Source organism: Oncorhynchus tshawytscha, linkage group LG07 (genome assembly GCF_018296145.1).
Source record: "Oncorhynchus tshawytscha isolate Ot180627B linkage group LG07, Otsh_v2.0, whole genome shotgun sequence".
Classification (NCBI taxonomy): Eukaryota; Metazoa; Chordata; class Actinopteri; order Salmoniformes; family Salmonidae; genus Oncorhynchus; species Oncorhynchus tshawytscha.
In genome coordinates, this window is record NC_056435.1 from 12,285,328 (window position 1) to 12,307,290 (window position 21,963).

The 21,963-nt window shown below is 44.2% G+C and overlaps 1 protein-coding gene across 3 annotated transcripts; it reads left to right on the top strand.

The window, feature by feature from the left end:
- Nucleotides 1–14,338: 14,338 nt before the first annotated feature.
- LOC112253990 (homeobox protein PKNOX1) lies at nt 14,339–21,599 on the top strand. 3 transcript variants are annotated; one of them, XM_024426175.2, is made up of 11 exons: nt 14,339–14,438; nt 15,376–15,495; nt 17,331–17,467; nt 17,678–17,849; nt 18,358–18,531; nt 18,721–18,868; nt 19,168–19,265; nt 19,357–19,491; nt 20,433–20,509; nt 20,616–20,788; nt 21,094–21,599. In XM_024426175.2, the coding sequence occupies exons 2-11, from the start codon at nt 15,445–15,447 to the stop codon at nt 21,273–21,275; spliced, it is 1,347 nt and encodes a 448-aa protein (XP_024281943.1). In that variant the 5' UTR covers nt 14,339–14,438; nt 15,376–15,444; the 3' UTR covers nt 21,276–21,599. The 3 variants fall into 3 exon arrangements, with proteins under 3 accessions (XP_024281943.1, XP_024281944.1, XP_042180049.1); XM_024426176.2 differs by having other exon boundaries at nt 18,721–18,838; XM_042324115.1 differs by lacking the exon at nt 15,376–15,495 and having other exon boundaries at nt 14,359–14,438.
- Nucleotides 21,600–21,963: the final 364 nt, after the last annotated feature.

A 21,963-nucleotide genomic window follows, 5' to 3' on the forward strand; every position in this document is an offset into this window, starting at 1 on the left:
AACCAACGAGTAATCTAACCTAACAATTTCACAACAGCTGCCTTATACACACAAATGTAAAGGGATGAAGAATATGTACATAAAGATATATGAATGAGAGATGGTACAGAACGGCATAGGCAAGATGCAGTAGATGGTATCGAGTACAGTATATACATATGAGATGAGTAATGTAGGGTATGTAAACATTAAGTGGCATTGTTTAAAGTGGCTAGTGATACATTTTTTACATCAATTTTTCCATTATTAAAGTGGCTGGAGTTGAGTCAGTATGTTGGCAGCAGCCACTCAATGTTAGTGGTGGTTGTTTAACAGTCTGATGGCCTTGAGATAGAAGCTGTTTTTCAGTCTCTCGGTCCCTGCTTTGATGCACCTGTACTGACCTCGCCTTCTGGATGATAGCGGGGTGAACAGGCAGTGGCTTGGGTGGTTGTTGTCCTTGATGATCTTTATCGCCTTCCTGTGACATCGGGTGGTGTAGGTGTCCTGGAGGGCAGGTAGTTTGCCCCCGGTGATGCGTTGTGCAGACCTCACTACCCTCTGGAGAGTCTTACGGTTGTGGGCGGAGCAGTTGCCGTACCAGGCGGTGATACAGCCTGACAGGATGCTCTCGATTGTGCATCTGTAGAAGTTTGTGAGTGCGTTTGGTGACAAGCCAAATTTCTTCAGCCTCCTGAGGTTGAAGAGGCGCTGCTGCGCCTTCTTCACGACGCTGTCTGTGTGGGTGGACCAATTCGGTTTGTCCGTGATGTGTACGCCAAGGAACCTAAAACTTACTACCCTCTCCACTATTGTCTTGTCGATGTGGATGGGAGGGTGCTCCCTCTGCTGTTTCCTGAAGTCCACGATCATCTCCTGTTTTGTTGACGTTGGGTGTGAGGTTATTTTCCTGACACCACACTCCGAGGGCCCTCACCTCCTCCCTGTAGGCCGTCTCGTCGTTGTTGGTAATCAAGCCTACCACTGTAGTGTCGTCTGCAAACTTGATGATTGAGTTGGAGGCGTGCATGGCCACGCAGTCGTGGGTGAACAGGGAATACAGGAGAGGGCTCAGAACGCACCCTTGTGAGGCCCCAGTGTTGAGGATCAGCGGGGTGGAGATGTTGTTCCCTACCCTCACCACCTGGGGGCGGCCCGTCAGGAAGTCCAGTTGCAGAGGGCGGAGTCGAGATCCAGGGTCTCGAGCTTGATGACGAGTTTGGAGGGTACTGTGGTGTTAAATGCTGAGCTGTAGTCGATGAACAGCATTCTCACATAGGTATTCCTCTTGTCCAGATGGGTTAGGGCAATGTGGTTGCGATTGCATCGTCTGTGGACCTATTGGAGCGGTAAGCGAATTGGAGTGGGTCTAGTGTGTCAGGTAGGCTGGAGGTGATATGGTCCTTGACTAGTCTCTCAAAGCACTTCATGATGACGGAAGTGAGTGCTACGGGGCTCAGTTACCTTCGCTCTCTTGGGAACAGGAACGATGGTGGCCCTCTTGAAGCATGTGGGGACAGCAGACTGGGATAGGGATTGATTGAATACGTCCGTAAACACACCAGCCAGCTGGTCTGCGCTTGCTCTGAGGATGCGGCTGGGGATGCCTTCTGGGCCTGCAGCCTTGCGAGGGTTAACACGTTCAAATGTTTTTCTCACGTCGGCTGCAGTGAAGGAGAGTCCGCAGGTTTTGGTATTGTTTGAAATGTTCTCCGTTTATTACCAAGTACTTCACCATATTTCAGCGTGAGTCAGTTTGGCTTAATGTCTAACTTGCTACTGTCGTTAGCCTAGTAGTCTCTTTGAGTGGGTCTAATTTTGGATGCTGATTGGTTAAAGTTCCACAAGTTACCACCGGCAGAAACTATGACGTTGAAATTCCTATTTACTATGTTCCATCTCACCTCCAATCCAGTCTCATCAGCCCAGCCAGACAATTTATGAACTTTGATATCCACTTTGAAAACCATCTAGACATTATCTCCCATTTATTTTAGACTAGCAATTGGGTTTTCAATAGCGGATACTTTTATGAACCTTACTGTCTGTCTCTGACATTTGCAACATTGTTTCAATATTGAAACTTTGTCTCTGGTCTCAAACGCCCATGCCAATATATCCTCCAAATACTGTCTTCTTGGGCATTATTACTTCATTCAGAATCATGCAGCAGCAACTGCTGTTGATAATGGCTATCTACACTGAACAAAATATATCAAATATATAAAAGCAACCTTGATTTTTTTTTTTTTACTTTAATTGACATAAAATATTTACTATTTACTCTAATTTTATTTGTCATAACATAACTGATTGGCTCAAATGCATTAAGAAGGAAAGAAATTACAGAAATGAACTTTTAACAAGGCACACATGTTCATTGAAATGCATTCCAGGTGACTACTTCATGAAGCTGGTTGAGAGAATGCCAAGAGTGTGCAAAGCTGTCATCAAGACAAAGGGTGGCTACTTTGAAGAATCTCAAATATAAAATATATTTAGATTTGTTTAACACTATTTTGGTTACTACATGATTCCATGTGTTATTTCATAGTTTTGATGTCTTCACTATTATTCTGCAATGTAGAAAATAGTTTTAAAAATATATATTTAAAAAACTTGAATGAGTAGGTGCGTCCAAACTTATGACTGGTACTGTATATATTTTTTCCACAAACAAAAAAATCCCCTTAAAACTGAAATATCAGAATTGGATAAGTCTCCAGCCCCCTGAGTTAATACCCGGTGGAAGCACTTTTGGCAGCAATTACAGCTGTGAGTCTGTTGTAGGCCTGTCCCTGACCCAAATAAATATTGGTTGACCATAAGTCGTCTGTTCTTTCTACCAATCAATTGATGGATATTTTTAAATGTGTATTATTCCACGTATAGACACACCCTATGTGTTTCAATAAAACTTGTTTTTCAACCATTCCACAAATTTCTTGTTAACAAACTATAGTTTTGGCAAGTCGGTTAGGATATCTACTTTGTGCATGACACAAGTCATTTTTCCAACAATTGTTTACAAACCGATTATTTCACTGTATCACAATTCCAGTGGGTCAGAAGTTTATATACATTAAGCTGACTGGGCCTTTAAACAGCTTGCCAACCCAGAAAATGATGTCATAGATTTAGAAGCTTCTGATAGGCTAATTGACATCATTTGAGTCAATTGGGGGTGTACTTGTGGATGTATTTCAAGGCCTACCTTCAAACTCAGTGGCTCTTTGCTTGACATCATGGGAATATCAAAAGAAATCAGCCAAGACCTCAGAAAACAAATTGTAGACCTCCACAAGTCTGGTTCATCCTTGGGAGCAATTTCCAAACGCATGAAGGTACCACGTTCATCTGTACAAACAATAGTACGCAAGTATAAACACCATGGGACCACGCAGCCGTCATACCGCTCAGGAAGGAGACACGTTCTGTCTCCTAGAGATGAACGTACTTTGGTGCGAAAAGTGCAAATCAATCCCAGAACAAGAGCAAAGGAATCTGTGAAGATGCTGGAGGAAACAGGTACAAACGTTTCTATATCCACAGTAAAACGAGTCCTATACCGACATAACCTGAAAGCCCGCTCCGCAAGGAAGAAACCACTGCTCCAAAACCACCATAAAAAAGCCAGACTATGGTTTGCAACTACACATGGGGACAAAGATTGTACTTTTGGTCTGATGAAACAAAAATAGAACTGTTTGACAATAATGACCATCGTTATGTTTGGAGGAAAAAGGGGGAGACTTGCAAGCCGAAGAAGCACAGGGGTGGCAGCATCATGTTGTGGGAGTGCTTTGCTGCAGGAGGGACTGAACTTCAAAACATAGGTGGCATCTTGAGGGAGGAAAATGATGTGGATATATTGAAGCAACATCTCAAGACATCAGTCAGGAAGTTAAAGCTTGGTCGCAAATGGGTCTCCAAATGGACATTGACCCTAAGCATACTTCCAAAGTTGTGGCAAAATGGCTTCAGGACAACAAAGGCAAGGTATTGGAGTGCCCATCACAAAGCCCTGACCTCAATCCTACAAAATATGTGTGGGCAGAACTGAAAAAGTGTGTGCGAGCAAGGAGGCCTACAAACCTGACTCACTTACACCAGCTCTGTCAGGAGGAATGGGCCAAAATTCACCCAACTTATTGTGGGAAGCTTGTGGAAGGCTACCCAAAACGTTTGACCCAAGATAAACAATTTAAAGGCAATGCTACCAAATACGAATTGAGTGTATGTAAACTTCTGACCCACTGGGAATGTGATGAAAGAAATAAAAGCTGAAATAAATCATTCTCTCTACTATTATTCTGACATTTCACGTTCTTAAAATAAAGTGGTGATCCTAACTGACCTAAGACAGGGCATTTTTACTAGGATTAAATGTGGAAAAACAGGAATTGTGAAAAATTACATGTATTTGGCTAAAGTGTATGTAAACTTCCGACTTCAACTGTATATGCATTGAGCTTGTCTAATGCTTTAAGTTTACAGTTTTATGAAATAAGACAAATGCCTCAAGACGGCGCCAGATCTAGATAACCACAAGACAAAAACCTTAACCTGACCCAACTATTCTCTTCCCACCCGTGTTGGCTTTTGCAGATTCTGGAGAGAGAAGTGCATCTGGGCGCATGGTCAATCCATGCGGTCAATCCATGCGGCGATATGGCCTCAGCAGAAGTCCGGGCATTCATATTTCTTGCGGATCAGTACAGAGCTGTTATGAAGGCAGTGAGTTTGTATTTATACAGGATGTACCGCCCCCACCTACTGTCAACCAATCATGTGAAAGCGGATCTATACAGAGCCCTCCACATTGTTACAAAATTTGGAAAGCGTATGGCGATGCGGTACGGAGCTCTATTTGGCCTTCGCATGCCTCTGGATGCTCCGCGATTTTATCACACCCAGTCTGTATGGAGCCTCCAACCACATTAGTCCCTGACAATGAGAAAAATCCCCATAACATGATGCTGCTACCACCATGCTTCACAGTAGTGATGGTGTTCTTTGGGTGAAGTGCTATGTTGGGTTTGTGCCAAACGTAACACTTTGCATTATAGCTGAAAAGTTTCATTTTTGTTTCATCGGACCACAAAACATTTTGCTACATAGTCTCCCGAGTGTTTTTTTTTCATACTTCAAATGGGATTCAAGATGGGCTTCCTTCTTGTCACCCTACCGTATATGCCAGATTTGTGGAGATCTTGGGATATACAGTGCATTTGGAAAGTTTTCAGACCCCTTGACTTTTTCCACATTTTGTTACGTTACAGCCTTATTCTAAAATTGATTAAATAGTTTTCCCCCCTCATCAATCTATACACAATACCCCATAATGACAAAGCAAAAGCAAGATTTTTGACAAATGTGCACATTTATTTTTCAAATGTATAATAATAATATCACATTTGCATAAGTATTCAGACCCTTTACTCAGTAATTTGTTGAACCATCTTTGGCAGCGATTACAGCCTAGAGTCGTTTTGGGTATGACGCTGCAAGCGTGGCACGCCTGTATTTGGGGAGTTTCTCCCATTCTTCTCTGCAGATCCTTTAAAGCTCTGTCAGGTTGGTTGAGGAGCGTCGCTGCACAGCTATTTTCAGGTCTCTCCAAAGATCTCCAATCGGGTTCAAGTCCGTGCTCTGGCTGGGCCACTCAAGGACATTCGGAGACTTGTCCCGAAGCCACTCCTGTGCTGTCTTGACTGTGGGCTTAGGGTCACTGTCCCGTTGGAAGGTGAACCTTCACCCCAGTCTGAGTTCCTGAGTGCTCTGGAGCAGGTCCTCCATTAATTTTTCCCTCGATCCTGACTAGTCTCCCAGTCCCTGCCGCTGAAAAACCTCTCCACAGCATGATGCTGACACCACCATGCTTCACCATAGGGATGGTGCCAGGTTTCCTCCAGACGTGACGCTTGGCATTCAGGCCAAAGAGTTCAGTTTTGGTTTCCTTAGACCAGAGAATTTTGTTTCTCATGGTCTGAGTCTTTAGGTGCCTTTTGGCAAACTCCAAGAGTGCTGTCATATACCTTTTACTGAGGAGTGGCTTCCGTCTGGACACTCTACTATAAAGGCCTGATTGGTGAAGTGCTGCAGAGATGGTTGTCCTTCTGGAAGGTTCTACCATCTCCACAGAAGAACTCTGGAGCTCTGTCAGAGTGACCATCGGGTTCTTGGTCACCTCCCTGACCAAGGCCCTTCTCTCCCGATTGCTCAGTTTGGCCGGGCGGCCAGCTCTAGGAAGAGTCTTGGTGGTTCCAAACTTCTTCTATTCAAGAATGATGAAGGCCACTCTGTTCTTGGGGACCTTCAATGCTGCAGACATTTTTGGTATCTACAGATCTGTGCCTCGACACAATCCTGTTTCGGAGCTCTATATGACAATTCTTTCAACCTCATGGCTTGATTCTTGCTCTGACGTGTCCTGTGGGACCTGTATCAACTGTGGGACCTTATATCATGTCCAATCAATTGAATTTACCACATGTGGACTCCAAACAATTTGTATAAACATCTCAATGATGATAATGGAAACAGGATGCACCTGAGCTCAATTTTAGCAAAGGGTCTGAATACTTATATAAATAAGGTAAGGTATTTATTTTGTTATATTTAAAACATTTGCACACATTTCTAAAAACCTGTTTTTGTTTTGTTATTATGGGGTATTGTGTGTAGATTGATGAGGATGTATTTACATGTATTTAATCAATTTTAGAATAAGGCTGTAACATAACATAATGGGGAAAAAGTCAAGGGGTCTGAATACTTTCCAAATGCACTGTAGTTGTCACATGCACACTTTGACCAGGCTTGGCTATAAAAGTGTGTAGCTCTTTCAAGTTGCTAATGGACTCGTGGTAGCCTCTCTGATCAGTCTCCTACTTCCTCTGTCATCCAGTTTGGCGGGACGGCCATTGGGGGGAAAAGTACCCAATTGTCATACTTGAGTAAAAGTAAAGATACCTTAATAGAAACTGATCTAAGCAGGGTCTTAGTGCTACCATACAACTTCCACCTCTTAATAATCGTCTTGACCGTGCGCCAGGGCATATTAAACGCCTTTGAAATATGTTTATACCCATCCCTTGATCTGCGCCTTTCCGCTACTTTGTCCCAGAGTTCTTTTGAAATCTCCTTCATGCTCATGGTTGAGTGTTTGCTTTGCAATTCACTGCCCAGCAGAGGGAACCCACATGAACTGCTGAATGAGTCCTGAAATCATGTTAATCACTACAATAAAACAGATGGAGGCCAATTAACTTGGTGTGTGATTTTGAAGGTGATTGGTTACAACCTGAGCTAATTTAGGATTGCTAGTACAAGGGGGTGGACACTTATCCAACCAAGCTATTTCCTTTTTTGTTCTTGTTGATATAAATAAATCCAAATCTGAATATTAGTTTCACTTGGAAGTTGTGGGGTAGGATGTATAGATCAATGGAATAATAAACTATTCCCAGCCATTTTAATTCCAGGCTATGAGGCAACAAAAGGTGACAATTTTGAAAGAGGGTGTACATTTTCTACACCGTCTCTTTGATTCCTCACGTCTCACCATGTTTTCGTCACTTCTTTCCATCTTCCAACCCCAACACTCCCTGATTTACCCAGCCTTGGAACGATGGCGCCAGAGCGTAGGGCTGCCGTCTTATCGGCTCTTAACCAACCATGCTATTTTGTTTGTTTTTTCGTGTTTGTTCGTAACTTGTTTAGTCCATAATGCGGATGCTACCTTCTCTTATGACCGAAAAGAGCTTCTGGACATCAGAACTGCGATTGCTCACCTCAAACTGGACGAAGAGTTCTTCTTCAATGAGTCGGATGGGAGGGATATACTACAGACACCCGACCAGTCCCAGATCCCCATGATTCGCTGGAGAAGGAAACTGAGATTTAGTGGGAAAAGATCAGGGTGCCTTGCGAGGATCAGGCGACGAGTGGCTAATCTGCCCTTGCGATCCGTATATACTCCAGCCACTTTAATCATGGGAATTGATGGGAAATTATGTAAATATATCACTAGCCACTTTAAACAATGCTACCTTATATAATGTTACTTACCCTACATTGTTCATCTCATATGCATACGTTGATACTGTACTCTATATCATCGACTGCATCCTTATGTAATACATGTATCACTAGCCACTTTAACTATGCCACTTGGTTTACATACTTATCTCATATGTATATACTGTACTCGATATCATCTACTGTATCTTGCCTATGCTGCTCTGTACCATCACTCATTCATATATCCTTATGTACATATTCTTTATCCCCTTACACTGTGTATAAGACAGTAGTTTTTTTTTGGAATTGTTAGTTAGATTACTTGCTCGTTATTACTGCATTGTCGGAACTAGAAGCACAAGCATTTCGCTACACTCGCATTAACATCTGCTAACCATGTGTATGTGACAAATAAAATTTGATTTGATTTGATTTGATTTGCTAGCTAATGTTCAATCGCTGGAAAATAAATGGGACGAGCTGAAAGCACGTATATCCTACCAACGGGACATTAAAAACTGTAATATCTTATGTTTCACCAAGTCATGGCTGAACAACGACATTAAGAACATACAGCTGGCGGGTTATACACTCCATCGGCAGGACAGAACAGTAACCTCTGGTAAGACATGGGGCGGGGGCCTATGCATATATGTGAACAACAGCTGGTGCATGATATCTAAGGAAGTCTTGAGGTTTTGCTAACCTGAGGTAGAGTATCTCATGATAAGCTGTAGACCACACTATTTACCGAGAGAGTTTTCAACTGTAGCTGTCTACATACCACCACAGACCGATGCTGGCACTAAAACCGCCCTCAATGAGCTGTATACGGCCATAAGCAAACAGGAAAACGCTCATCCAGAGACGGCACTCCTAGTGGCCGGAGACTTTAATGCAGGGAAACTTAAATCAGTTTTACCTAATTTCTATCAGCATGTTAAATGAGCAACCAGAGGAAAAAAATGTATAGACCACCTTTACTCAACACACAGAGACGTGTACAAAGCTCTCCCTCACCCTCCATTTGGCAAATCTGACAATAATTCTATCCTCCTGATTCCTGCTTACAAGCACAAATGAAAGCAGGAAGCACCAGTGACTCGGTCTATAAAAAAGTGGTCAGACGAAGCAGATGTTAAACTACAGGACTGCTTTTCTAGCACAGACTGGAATATGGAGACATTCGCACTGAGCTAAAGGGTAGAGCTGGAGCTTAGAGCTTCTAGGAGCGGGACTCTAACCCGGAAGCTTATAAGAAATCCCGCTATGCCCTCTGACGAACCATCAAACAGGTAAAGCATCAGTTCAGGACTAAGATCAAATGTTACTACTCCGGCTCCGACGCTCGTCGGATGTGGCAGGGTTGGCAAACTATTACAGACTACAAAGGGAAGCACAGCCGAGAGCTGCCCAGTGACACGAGCCTACCAGATGAGCTAAATAACTTCTGTGCTCGCTTCGAGGCAAGTAACACTGAAACATGCATGCGAGCATCAGCTGTTCCGGACGACTGTGTGATCACGCTCTCTGCAGCCGATGTGAGTAAGACCTTCAAACAGGTTACCAGGATGAGTACTGCGAGCATGCGCTGACCAACTGGCAAGTGTCTTCACTATATATATTTACCAAAAATATATGGGGGATTGGAAATGATGCAGACAATTACATTGATGGAAGCAACAATTTATCCGCAATATTAAAGCTGATCCAGGAAAGAAAAAATCCAGGAAAAAGGGGTCTTCACTGACATTTTCAACATCTCCCTGTCTGAGTCTGTAATACCAACATGTTTCAAGCAGACCACCATAGTCCCTGTGCCCAAGAACACTAAGGTAACCTGCCTAAATGACTACCGACCCGTAGCACTCACGTCTGTAGTCATGAAATGCTATGAAAGGCTGGTCATGGCTCACATCAACACCATTATCCCAGAAACCCTAGACCCACTACAATTTGCATACCGCCCAAACAGATCCATAGATGATGCCATCTCTATTGCACTCCCAGCTGGACAAAAGGAACACCTACGTGAGAATGCTATTAATTGACTACAGCTCAGCGTTCATCACCAGAGTGCCCTCAAAGCTCATCACTGAGCTAAGGACCCTGGGACTAAACACCTCCCTCTGCAACTGGATCCTGGACTTCCTGACGTGCCGCCCCCAGGTGGTAAGGGTAGGTATCCACACATCCACCACGCTGATCCTCAACACGGGGCCCCTTCAGGGGTGCGTGCTCAGCCCCCTTCTGTACTCCATGTTCACTCATGACTCCACGGCCAGGCACGACTCCAACACCCTCATTAGGTTTGCTGATGACACAACAGTGGTAGGCCTGATCACCGAAAACGATGAGACAGCCTATAGGGAGGAGGTCTAAGACCTGACCATGTGGTGCCAGGACAACAACCTCTCCCTCAACGTGATCAAGACAAAGGGGATGATTGTGGACTACAGGGAAAGGAGGACCGAGCAAGTGCTCATTCTCATTGATGGGGCTGTAGTGGAGCAGGTTGAGAGCTTCAAGTTCCTTGGCGTCCACATCACCAACAAACTAACCTGGTCCAAGCACACCAAGACAGTCGCGAAGAGGGCATGACAAAACCTATTCCCCCTCAGACTGAAATGATTTGGCATGGGTCCTCAGATCCTCAACAGGTTTTACAGCTGCACCATCGAGAACATCCTGACGGGTTGCATCACTGCCTGTTATGGCAACTGCATGGCCTCTGAGCACAAGGCACTACACAAGATAGTACGTACGGCCCAGTACATTACTGGGGTCAAGCTTCCTGTCATCCAGCACCTCTATACCAGGCGGTGTCAGAGGAAGGCCCTAAAAATTGCCAAGACTCCAGCCACCCTAGTCATAGATGTCCTCTCTGCTATCGCACAGCAATTCGGCCTGCTAACTGCTAGCTTGTTTAGCCCCGGTCCGCTAACTGCTACCTTGTTTAGACCCGGCCTACTAACTGTTAGCTTGTTAGCACAGGCCTGCTAACCGTCTGAATCGCCGCGTCCCAAACACTCACTGGACCCATATTTACTTTCGATCTCTTTTCGATTTTCAATTTGTTTATACCTTCCGGTAACCTGCCTCAACCAATGTGATACGGAATCGCTATTATTTTTAATTTTTAGAACACACTCAAGAACCTCCAGAAGCTAACCAGCTAACTAGCTACAAGCTATTTAGTCATTGTTAGCCACTGCTAGCGGCTTTTACCTTTTACCTTCTGCACAGCCAGACAGTTTTTAACCTGGATAATACTCGCCAGTCCAGCTTCCCTGCCCCATCCACCACTGCCCCCTGGACACTGATCACTTGGCTACATAGCTGATGCATGCTGGACTGTCCATTAATCACGGTACTCCATTCTGCTTGTTTATGTTTTATCTGTCTACTGTTTTAACTAGCTCTCCCAATTCAACACCTGTGATTACTGTATGCCTCGCTGTATGTCTCTCTCAAATGTCAATATGCCTTGTATACTGTTGTTCAGGTTAGTTATAATTGTTTTAGTTTACAATGGAGACCCTAGTTCCACTCTTCATACCCCTGATACCTCCTTTGTCCCACCTCCCACACATGCGGTGACCTCACCCATTACAACCAGCATGTCCAGTGATACAACCTCTCTCATCATCACCCAGTGCCTGGGCTTACCTCCGCTGTACCCGCACCCCACCATACCCCTGTCTGCGCATTATGCCCTGAATATATTCTACCATGCCCAGAAATCTGCTCCTTTTATTCTCTGTCCCCAACGCTCTAGGCGACCCGTTTTGATAGCCTTTAGCCGCACCCTCATTCTACTCCTCCTCTGTTCCGCGGGTGATGTGGAGGTAAACCCAGGCCCTGCATGTCCCCAGGCACCCTCATTTGTTGACTTATGTGATCGAAAAAGCCTTGGTTTCATGCATGTCAACATCAGAAGCCTCCTCCCTAAGTTTGTTTTACTCACTGCTTTAGCACACTCTGCTAACCCTGATGTCCTTGCCGTGTCTGAATCCTGGCTCAGGAAGGCCACCAAAAATTCTGAGATTTCCATACCCAACTATAACATTTTCCGTCAAGATAGAACTGCCAAAGGGGGGGGAGTTGCAGTTTACTGCAGAGATAGCCTGCAAAGTAATGTCATACTTTCCAGGTCCATACCCAAACAGTTCGAACTACTAATTTTGAAAATTAGGTGTCTGGCTAGACTGTAAACTCTCCTTCCAGACTCATATCAAACATCTCCAATCGAAAATCAAATCAAGAGTCGGCTTTCTATTCCGCAACAAAGCCTCCTTCACTCACGCCGCCAAACTTACCCTAGTAAAACTGACTATCCTACCGATCCTCGACTTCGGCGATGTCATCTACAAAATTGCTTCCAACACTCTACTCAGCAAACTGGATGCAGTTTATCACAGTGCCATCCGTTTTGTCACTAAAGCACCTTATACCACCCACCACTGCGACTTGTATGCTCTAGTCGGCTGGCTCTCGCTACATATTCGTCGCCAGACCCACTGGCTCCAGGTCATCTACAAGTCCATGCTAGGTAAAGCTCCGCCTTATCTCAGTTCACTGGTCACGATGGCAACACCCATCCGTAGCACGCGCTCCAGCAGGTGTATCTCACTGATCATCCCTAAAGCCAACACCTCATTTGGCCGCCTTTCGTTCCAGTTCTCTGCTGCCTGTGACTGGAACGAATTGCAAAAATCGCTGAAGTTGGAGACTTTTATCTCCCTCACCAACTTCAAACATCTGCTATCTGAGCAGCTAACCGATCGCTGCAGCTGTACATAGTCTATCGGTAAATAGCCCACCCATTTTTACCTACCTCATCCCCATACTGTTTTTATTTATTTACTTTTCTGCTCTTTTGCACACCAATATCTCTACCTGTACATGACCATCTGATCATTTATCACTCCAGTGTTAATCTGCAAAATTGTAATTATTCGCCTACCTCCTCATGCCTTTTGCACACAATGTATATAGACTCTCTTTTTTTCTACTGTGTTATTGACTTGTTAATTGTTTATTCCATGTGTAACTCTGTGTTGTCTGTTCACACTGCTATGCTTTATCTTGGCCAGGTCGCAGTTGCAAATGAGAACTTGTTCTCAACTAGCCTACCTGGTTAAATAAAGGTGAAATAAAAATAAATAAAAAAGCGGTACCGGAGCGCCAAGTCTAGCTCCAAGAGGCTTCTAAATAGCTTCTACCTGCCGAACAATAAGACTCCTGAACAACTAATTAAATGGCTACCCAGACTATTTGCATTGCCTAGCCCCCCGCCCCCCGAACATTGATGCTACTTTCTGTTATTATCTTTGCATAGTCACTTCAATAACTCTACCTTCATGTACATATTACCTATATTACCTCGACTAACCGGTGCCCCCGCACACTGACTCTGTATCGGTACCCCCTGTATATAGCCCCACTATTGTTATTTACTTCTGCTCTTTAATTATTTGTTATTCTTATCTCTTACTTTTTTGTTGTTGTTATTTTCTTAAAACTGCATTGTTGGTTGAGGGCTTGTAAGTAAGCATTTCACTGTAATACCTGTTGTATTCGGCGCATGTGACAAATAACATTTTATTTGATATCAGAGCCTCTGGGGGCTTGGTGGATAAGTATGAGAAAGCACTGTCTGAGGAGATGGCCAAATGACAGCGGTTGTACAGTGGTGGTGACCTCACTGAGTTCCCCGATTTTTAGTTCCTTGGTGAGTCAATTGTGTGTTCATAAGTATCCGTCCTTTGTTAATTTTGGTAAGATTTGGTTGTAGTTTAAATGACATTTAAAAAGTCAGGTCAGGTCAGCATACATTCTACTATCCTTTGATCATCTGTGATGCACTTTATATCCATAATCTACATCTTAATTTAGGAGCATAGATTTCACAGTGTACAGTGTCGCTTTTCTTTCTCTTTTCAGGCCCAAGTTAGATGATTGATCTGCAAAATTATCTTCACTCTGTCTTTTAATTAAATCTGACCAATAACCATCTTTAATTTTAAAAAATGTTTTAGTATGGGTAGTCTCCTTCACTTCTTTGTTTAAAAAGTTGTCATTGCATCAGAAATATAAAACTCATGTCGTCAATTATTAGGGATAATTTTTCAATGATTCATGTTTTTGTCATTTGTAGGCCTAGTCCATTACATACACTTGTGTATACATTTTATGTAATAGAAATGTATTTTTAATTCCTAATAATAATTTGTAATCATAATTTAAGCATAAGGGGAAGGGTATCGGCCTCTAGGGGCGGGACAAGGCATGTTCGGAATTGCTTCTCCTCCCACATGTTGAATATTAATGAGAGAAAATAGTCTGCGAGCCTATACGTAGTGACGACACACGAAAACTGCGGGCCCGGATTGCAGCAGCCCCTTGTCACTGTGACGAAGATTGGCACTAAGGTAAGCTGTCACTCAAATTCCTCTTTTTTTTCGTCGCCCATCAATCTAACAATCGACGCAACATGCTTGAATGCAGTGGCTCGCCATGGAATGAGCCAATGTGCACTTTGCAGAATGGACAGTGAGCCAAAAAGACTGATCACACATAAAGACAAGCTGTTGTGGCGAGAGAAAAAAAAGATGTCCGCTTGTTTGGAAAAGGCGCATTGGAAATGGTGAATGAGAAGGCCAAGCGTGTGTTCACTCATCTACAGACTATTGGATATTTGAATGTTATTATGAGAGATACCTAGTGATGACCGCAATGTAGATGGGATGTGTGCTGTTGACAGTTTTATTTGTTCAACATTTGAAAGCACCAATATTATATGCTACATGTAGCCTGAGCCGCTATACGATCTTTAGACAGCGAGGGTATGATCCACTGGTAATCAAATTGACACGAAATTGTATGCACTTTTTTTGTTTGTTATGGAAACACATTTGATTTTTTCCCCCTTATTTATTTTTGCCAATGGATACGGCTTGCTAAGGAGAGGTTCGTGGGCCTAGTGTCCCAGTTTAGGATGATGCTTGGTGAACATTAGGAACTGTAGATGCACAACTACTGCGTTAAAAAAAAAGCTTTATTTAATCAAAATGTGTGCCCGGAAGTTAGGGCTACTGACTGTACAACATACCTCCCACCCTGCACGCGCGTGAATTGATAACTGCACTGTCTGAATTCCATTCTGATACACGCATACAGTGACCAAGCATTTACCACACTCCAAAAAATATGAGTCCTCCTACCCCAGAATGAAAGGCCCTGTGTTGACATAGTACCCTGACTCTACGTTCTTCATTGGCTATGTATGTATCATGCAATGGTTATATCTAATCTATGACAACAACGAAAACCTTATCTAAACCCCATGTCTGATGCATTTGTCTGTAGGACTGGTAGCCACACAGGTCTTAGGTCTTGGACTGGAATGCCCGTGTATTGGCATCATTGGCAGCGACCATGATGGAAGCCCAGTCGGCATCTCTAGATGAGTACCCGGAGGTAGATCAGGTAAAAGATTGAAGACGAGGAGGAGTGAAGTTTGAACATTTTACAAAGTGGGTGGCCATATTCCAATGAATGAGCTGTGTGATGTTATATACCCCAAACTTAACCACAAATTCACAAGTAAATTAATAACTGTCTGATGAAATGTTCCTGTCCTGAATTCCCAATTTCAATGAGCTGCTGTGAAAGTTAATATTACACACATTAAAAGTCTATCAATCCTCTGTGGACTCCATGGCCTCCCAGCAAACATGGCAGAGATCGCGGGGGCTGAGTCTAACCACACATCTTCTAGCTCTCACATAAATGTGTATTTTAACACATTTGCCTTTCAATCAAAGTCATTGTTGCGCCATCACATGGCAATCACAAGGGCAAGGACCATCAATATCCAGAGACCGTGAGTGGGGGAATGTTTTTCAAATACTGTAACAGCCACACATCTACGGTGTGCAAGTAGGAGAGAGGCAATATTCATCATCATACATGTCATTTTAATATAATATATGCCATTTAGCATATGCTTTTATCTATACAGAACAAAAATATAAACGCCACATGTAAAGTGTTGGTTTCATGAAATAAAAGATCCCAGATATTTTCCATACGCACAAAAAGCTTATTTCTCTCATTGAGTGTACTCATTTGTTTACATCCCTGTTAGTGAGCATTTCTCTTTTGCCAAGATAATCCACCTGACAAGTGTGGCATTAAACAGCATGATCATTGCACAGGTGCACCTTGTGCTGGGGACAGTAAAAGGCCACTAAAATGTCCAGTCTTGTTACACAACACGTTGCCATGGATGCCTCAAGTTTTGAGGGAGTGCGCAATTGGCATGTTGACTGCAGGAATGTCCACCAGAGCTGTTGCCAGAGAATTGCATGTTTCATTTCTCTACCAACGTTGTTTTAGCAGTTCGTCCAACCGGCCTCACAACCGCAGACCACTGGTTAGCACGCCAGCCCAGGACCTCCACATCTGGCGTATTCACCTGCTGGATCGTCTGAGACCAGACAACTGGACAGCTGATGAAAGATAGACTGGTTTTCTGATCCACTCCCCTACCTTTTTTTTTTTTTTTAAAGGTATCTGTGACCAACAGATGCATATCTGTAGTCCCATCCATGCGAAATCCATAGATTAGGGCCTAAGGAATATATTTCAATTGACTGATTTCCTTATATGAACTGTAACTCAGTAAAATCTTTGAAATTGTTGCACGTTTTTATATTTTTGTTCAGTATAAAATTACTTGCAGTCATGAGTGCATACATTTTTCCCGTATGGGTGGTCCCATTAATCAAACCCACAATCCTGGCATTGCACGCACTGTGCTCTACCAACTGTGCTACAGAGGACCACTTTAAAAACCAATGAATCTCAGATCCAGTGAAGAATTAGGCACAGTTGGAATGAGCCTGACCTGAGGCAGTGTAGGACAGGGTTGTGTTCACTAGAAACCAAATGGGGGAAAAAACGTTGAAACAGGGAAGGACTAGAATGGATCATGAGTAATTTATAACTGTGTGTAGAAGTTACAGACAGTGTATTCATCGGGGTTCAATGTGAGTAGATAAATGGCTAAGGCGGTGTCTGTAAGCCGCTGAATTGAGACAGTGTTATGAGTGGAAAGAGTCAGACCAATATCTCTCTCCTCTCCCTGGGGTGTGTGTACTCACCCCATTACCACCCTGAGGGGGAGTCATCTACCAACCACTGACTAACTTTACTGGATTTCACTCCTATCCCATCCCTTCTCCTCCACTCTCCTTCTATTTTATCTGCCTTGTTTCCCACTCTTCTCTTTACCATACTTGTCTCTTCCCTGGGTAAAGGTCTTGGTGCAGATGCGTGCGGATGCGGAGGGGGATCCGGAGCAGAGTCTGACCGAGGGAAGCGAGGGGGGAGCAGGCAGCCCCTCTGCCATGCAGCCCCAGATGCCCATGGACACAGACAAGCAGGCCATCTACAGGTAGGCGAGTCATGGTACTCCTCCACTCCATCCTCCTCATCAGAGCTGTTTCCCCTCCCCCATCCTCCTTCATTTTCCTTCCCTTGTCCTGTTTATGACTGTGAGCTTGTGTGGATGTTGCGAGCGTCGGTGCATGACTGTGTGTTTGTGTACTTTCATTAACTGTGCCGACTGTGGCGTTAATCCTTTGCACTCGCCTGTGCATCGCAGGCACCCCCTGTTCCCTCTGCTGGCCCTGCTCTTTGAGAAGTGTGAGCAGTCGACTCAGAGCTCGGACTGCGTCAGCTCTGCCAGCTTCAACGTGGACATTGAGAACTTTGTCCGTAGCCAGAAGAAAGAGGGCAAGGGCTTCTTCTGTGACGACCCAGACGTGGACAACCTGGTGAGGAACTCTGCACTACCAGGGTCTTGTTCATTTGGGCATGCAACTGAAAACATTTGAATATGGGGTGCAACTGGAGAAAAAAATAGTTGTTTCTTATTGGATATGCCCAGTTGGTCCTTTCCTGTTTGTATGTTTTCTTCCTTTTGGTACCTAATGAACATGACCTAGCTATTACACGTCTGCCTTTGACGTTATAAGATAATATAACGAAGTTCCACGGCTGTTGTGCCCCTCAACAAACCACTCTTGAATTGCCTCTTTACATCGAGCAATTGAAAGAGTGTATGTGTGATGGTAAATGTTTTATCAAAAAGACTGAAATAAATGTTGTGACCCATGTCTTTATTGGAAAGAACTGAAGAGACATGACTGACCAAACTTATGTTGAATGACCTAATTGGGAAGGGTTAAGCTTAACCCTTGGCTAATGTCAGGGTTAGAGTTATGGGTTGGCAGCATACCTACCCATGGACCGCTAATTATCTCACCTGACCTCTGACCCCAGATGGTGAAGGCCATCCAGGTGCTGCGTATACACCTCCTGGAGCTGGAGAAAGTGAGCGACTTGTGTAAGGACTTCTGTAGCCGCTACATCGCCTGCCTGCGCACCAAGATGAACAGTGAGACCCTGCTGAGTGGAGGAGAAACTGACAGCCCCTGTTCCCCTGTCCAGATACAGGTACACACACTCACACACAGGTTATACACACACATTTCCCCTTCATAGATTATTTGTATCTTTCCCAGAGGGAACTTTGGCTATTGTATTGGGATTAAATGATAAGCGCATAATAGTACAATTATACAAGATGAACACATGAATGTGAATGCAGTAAGGCTAATTCTGTGTGTTTCACCCCTCCCCCAGACCTCCAGCCCACTCACAGGAACCCTCAGCCCTCAAGGCATTGTGATGTCAGCCTCGGCCCTGCAGCAGGGCAACGTTACCCTGACAACAGTCAATTCTGCTGGCCAAGTGTTAGCAGGTATGTCTCCGTGGCATACCACCTCTACAGGTACCCTCTCCTCTCCGGCCTTACTGTGTCCCTTACTGTGTTAAGACAACTACTAGCACTACTGGGTCATATTAATTATGGCACACCGTAGCAAAACGTTTTTCAACGGATAACGAAAACAATATTTTCTTAGCAGGTTCAGGTAGTCCCTCCCTGTTTTAGTCAGTTTTCTTGAATCTGTGAATGTTGCCTCTTTTTTTTCAGAGTTGATTTCAAAGTTGATTATGGTGAGGTGCCCAGGGTCCTTGGATCAAGGTGTTACCAAAAATGCCCTAACTTTTATTTGTGTGTATGAGCAGGTGGTACAGTGTACCAGCCCATCACAGTAGTCACTCCTCAGGGACAGGTGGTGGGACAAGCTATCTCACCCCAGACAATACGCATCAACAACACACAGGTGAGGAATTACACCACACACACAGACAGACACACGGTCACACAAACTACAGCCGGTTCTGTGAATTGACTGTGTGTGTGTGTGTGTACAGCTCCAGTTGCAGCTCAATCAGGACCTAAGCAGTTTCTTCACCCAGGAGGACAGCTCATCCAAGAGCAACAAGAGGGGGGTCCTGCCCAAATCAGCCACCAACATCATGCGCACCTGGCTCTTCCAACACATAGGGGTGAGTGAAAAACACCTCGTCTCAACCGTTCCTAAGATTAGAATAACTTCAACTATAACTGAATGTATTGTAACCCAGAGTAAAGCTCTGCTAGGTTATTCCAAGGGTGTCTGAGCATGCTTGTGTGCATGTGAGTGTGCACGTGCATGCATTTGGCCCCCGTCACGATGGCTCGTCCCATGATGGCTCGGAGCGGTTGCGTTGACAGAGACGGATGTGTTAGGTCCTCATATGACTGGCCCATGGTCTGCTGGCTAAATGCTAATCAGAGGTTAATCAGTAGACAGCCCACAGGCCCAATGGTGGACCTAACCAGACTGGTAGCTAACAGAGACCCTTTGTTCCCTGTGTGTGTTCGTGCATGTGTGGGTGTCGGTGTGTGTTTGTTGTGTGTGTAAGAGACAGTTAACTAGCAGCCAGATGTTAGAACATCCTAGCCCTCACAAAGACACTTTGAGATGACGCGTCTTCACTACATCTTGTTCCTCTCTGCTTGCTCCCGAGCGGCCAATCCTGGCCCTCAGGCCTTTGTACATCCTAAAGTTGAATCTAAATACATCCTGGTTGGGGCGAAAGCCCAACCTCCCAGTACCTCATAATTTCCCCCCACATGGCCCACTAGCAATTTATACCAGTGTTATTAATGGTCCCTGTGGTGCCCACAAACGTTGCATGGTAGCAGATCAAGTAACAGAGAAATTGGGTAAAAAGGTATCCGACTAGTGGCCAGGCTGCTCCGAACTCTTAATTCACATAGAAGCGACTTTACTTAATCAACATCCTGTGCCATTCCAATACAAATGGACCTTTAGTCTTACGTCATCCATCCACAGTCTCACAGTCATCTGTCATCTACTCGGCTTAATAGGGAGCTAATAGAACTCATTTGCTGTAAATGATTGTTTGTGTTCTTTACCCTTCTCTCTTTCTTTCTCTCTCAGCATCCCTATCCCACAGAGGACGAGAAGAAACAGCTCGCCATACAGACCAACCTGACCCTGCTGCAGGTCAACAACTGGTGAGGCAATCTTTCACACACACACACACACACACACCTTATACCCAAGCGTAGAAATGTGGCCTCGGATGATTGGCTTAGCCCCTGTCTGTCTCTCCCTCTCCAGGTTCATTAATGCTAGGAGGCGTATCCTCCAGCCCATGATGGACAGCAGTGCTTCAGACACGCCCAAGAGCAGGAAGAGGACTCCCCAGAGCCGGCCCACCCAGCGTTTCTGGCCCATGGCCAACAACATTGCCTCGGCCGGTGTAGGGCAAGAGGTGGCCATGGACGATGACGGTAAATGCCCAGAAAAATGAATAATATGAAAAGTCTGCAAACTCTGATATGCTCCTGTTGTGATTTATTAAACCGCGAGTGAGAAATCACAGTAGGAACATATCAGAGTTCCGGACAATCCCCAGTCCTTACTACAGGCTGGGAGGAATGCCATGCTGTGGTTTTCACACCTTGATATGACTTGACCTTGCCCTTGACATACCAGCCATCTCTATTACCACAATAACCCCGGTCAACTCTGACTATACGCTGTCCAATTCCGTACTGGTTAGTGGGTGTGGCTGAAGCTTGATCTTTTTCCTCAGTGGCCATGGTGACGATGGGCATGAGTGTAGACGAGCTGCAGACGCTGACCTCAGACGGTGCAACACTGGCCATGCAGCAGGTGATGATGGGAGGACACAGCGAGGAGGGCGAGAGCGAGGAGGAAGAAGAAGAAGAGGAGGAGGAGGAGGAGGAGGGGGGTGACATGGCCGGATTGGAGTGACATACCACTACTGCGGGATGTGATGTCACACCCTCATGCATGCCTACGTTTGACTATATTACTCAACACTCATCACAGTGTCCAAGACAACCCACACTAGGCCTTTAAGGCCCTTCTAGAAACAGAAAAATGCTATTTTTATATGTAAAATGTTTGGAATGAAGGCTGTTTAATTTTTTTCATTTGGCTTTTTTGCTTAGTGTTTTTATTTTGTTTCGTTTGTTTTTTAAAGAATATTTATGTATGAACATTGAATGTCCAATATGGCTGACCTGCTTTTCAAGGTCTGTTGGATTTCTCTAATAATAAAATGTTCAAGAAAGATTCTCCTCAACTTTGTTTTTTTATTTCGGAGTGTAGAAACAGTATTTCAGGGGAGGATATCGACAGGGTGAACTAGGATGTATTGATAAGAAATTCACACCCTTATGAGTGCAACATCAAGAATGAATCATTGGAAAAAAAGCTTATTTTTTTTGTAAAAATAAATACATATCTTTATGGCATTTAAAAATGATACAGGTTTTTACTTGTGTTCTCTGTACCATATTTCTCTACAAACACATCTGCTATATAACGGTATATAACAGTGTACTATACACAGTACATGTTACAACTATTCAACTATGTTTCAACTATTGCCTACATACACGGTTTGTGTGTAGGGATGGGAAGGGGCTCACGGCGG

Coding starts and splice junctions, on each gene's coding strand:
- LOC112253990 (XM_024426175.2), top strand. CDS start 15,445: ATGATGGAAGCCCAGTCGGCATCTCTAGATGAGTACCCGGAGGTAGAT. Junction 17,850..18,357: donor ACCCAGACGTGGACAACCTG/GTGAGGAACTCT, acceptor CTCTGACCCCAG/ATGGTGAAGGCCATCCAGGT. Junction 20,510..20,615: donor CTGCTGCAGGTCAACAACTG/GTGAGGCAATCT, acceptor CTCCCTCTCCAG/GTTCATTAATGCTAGGAGGC.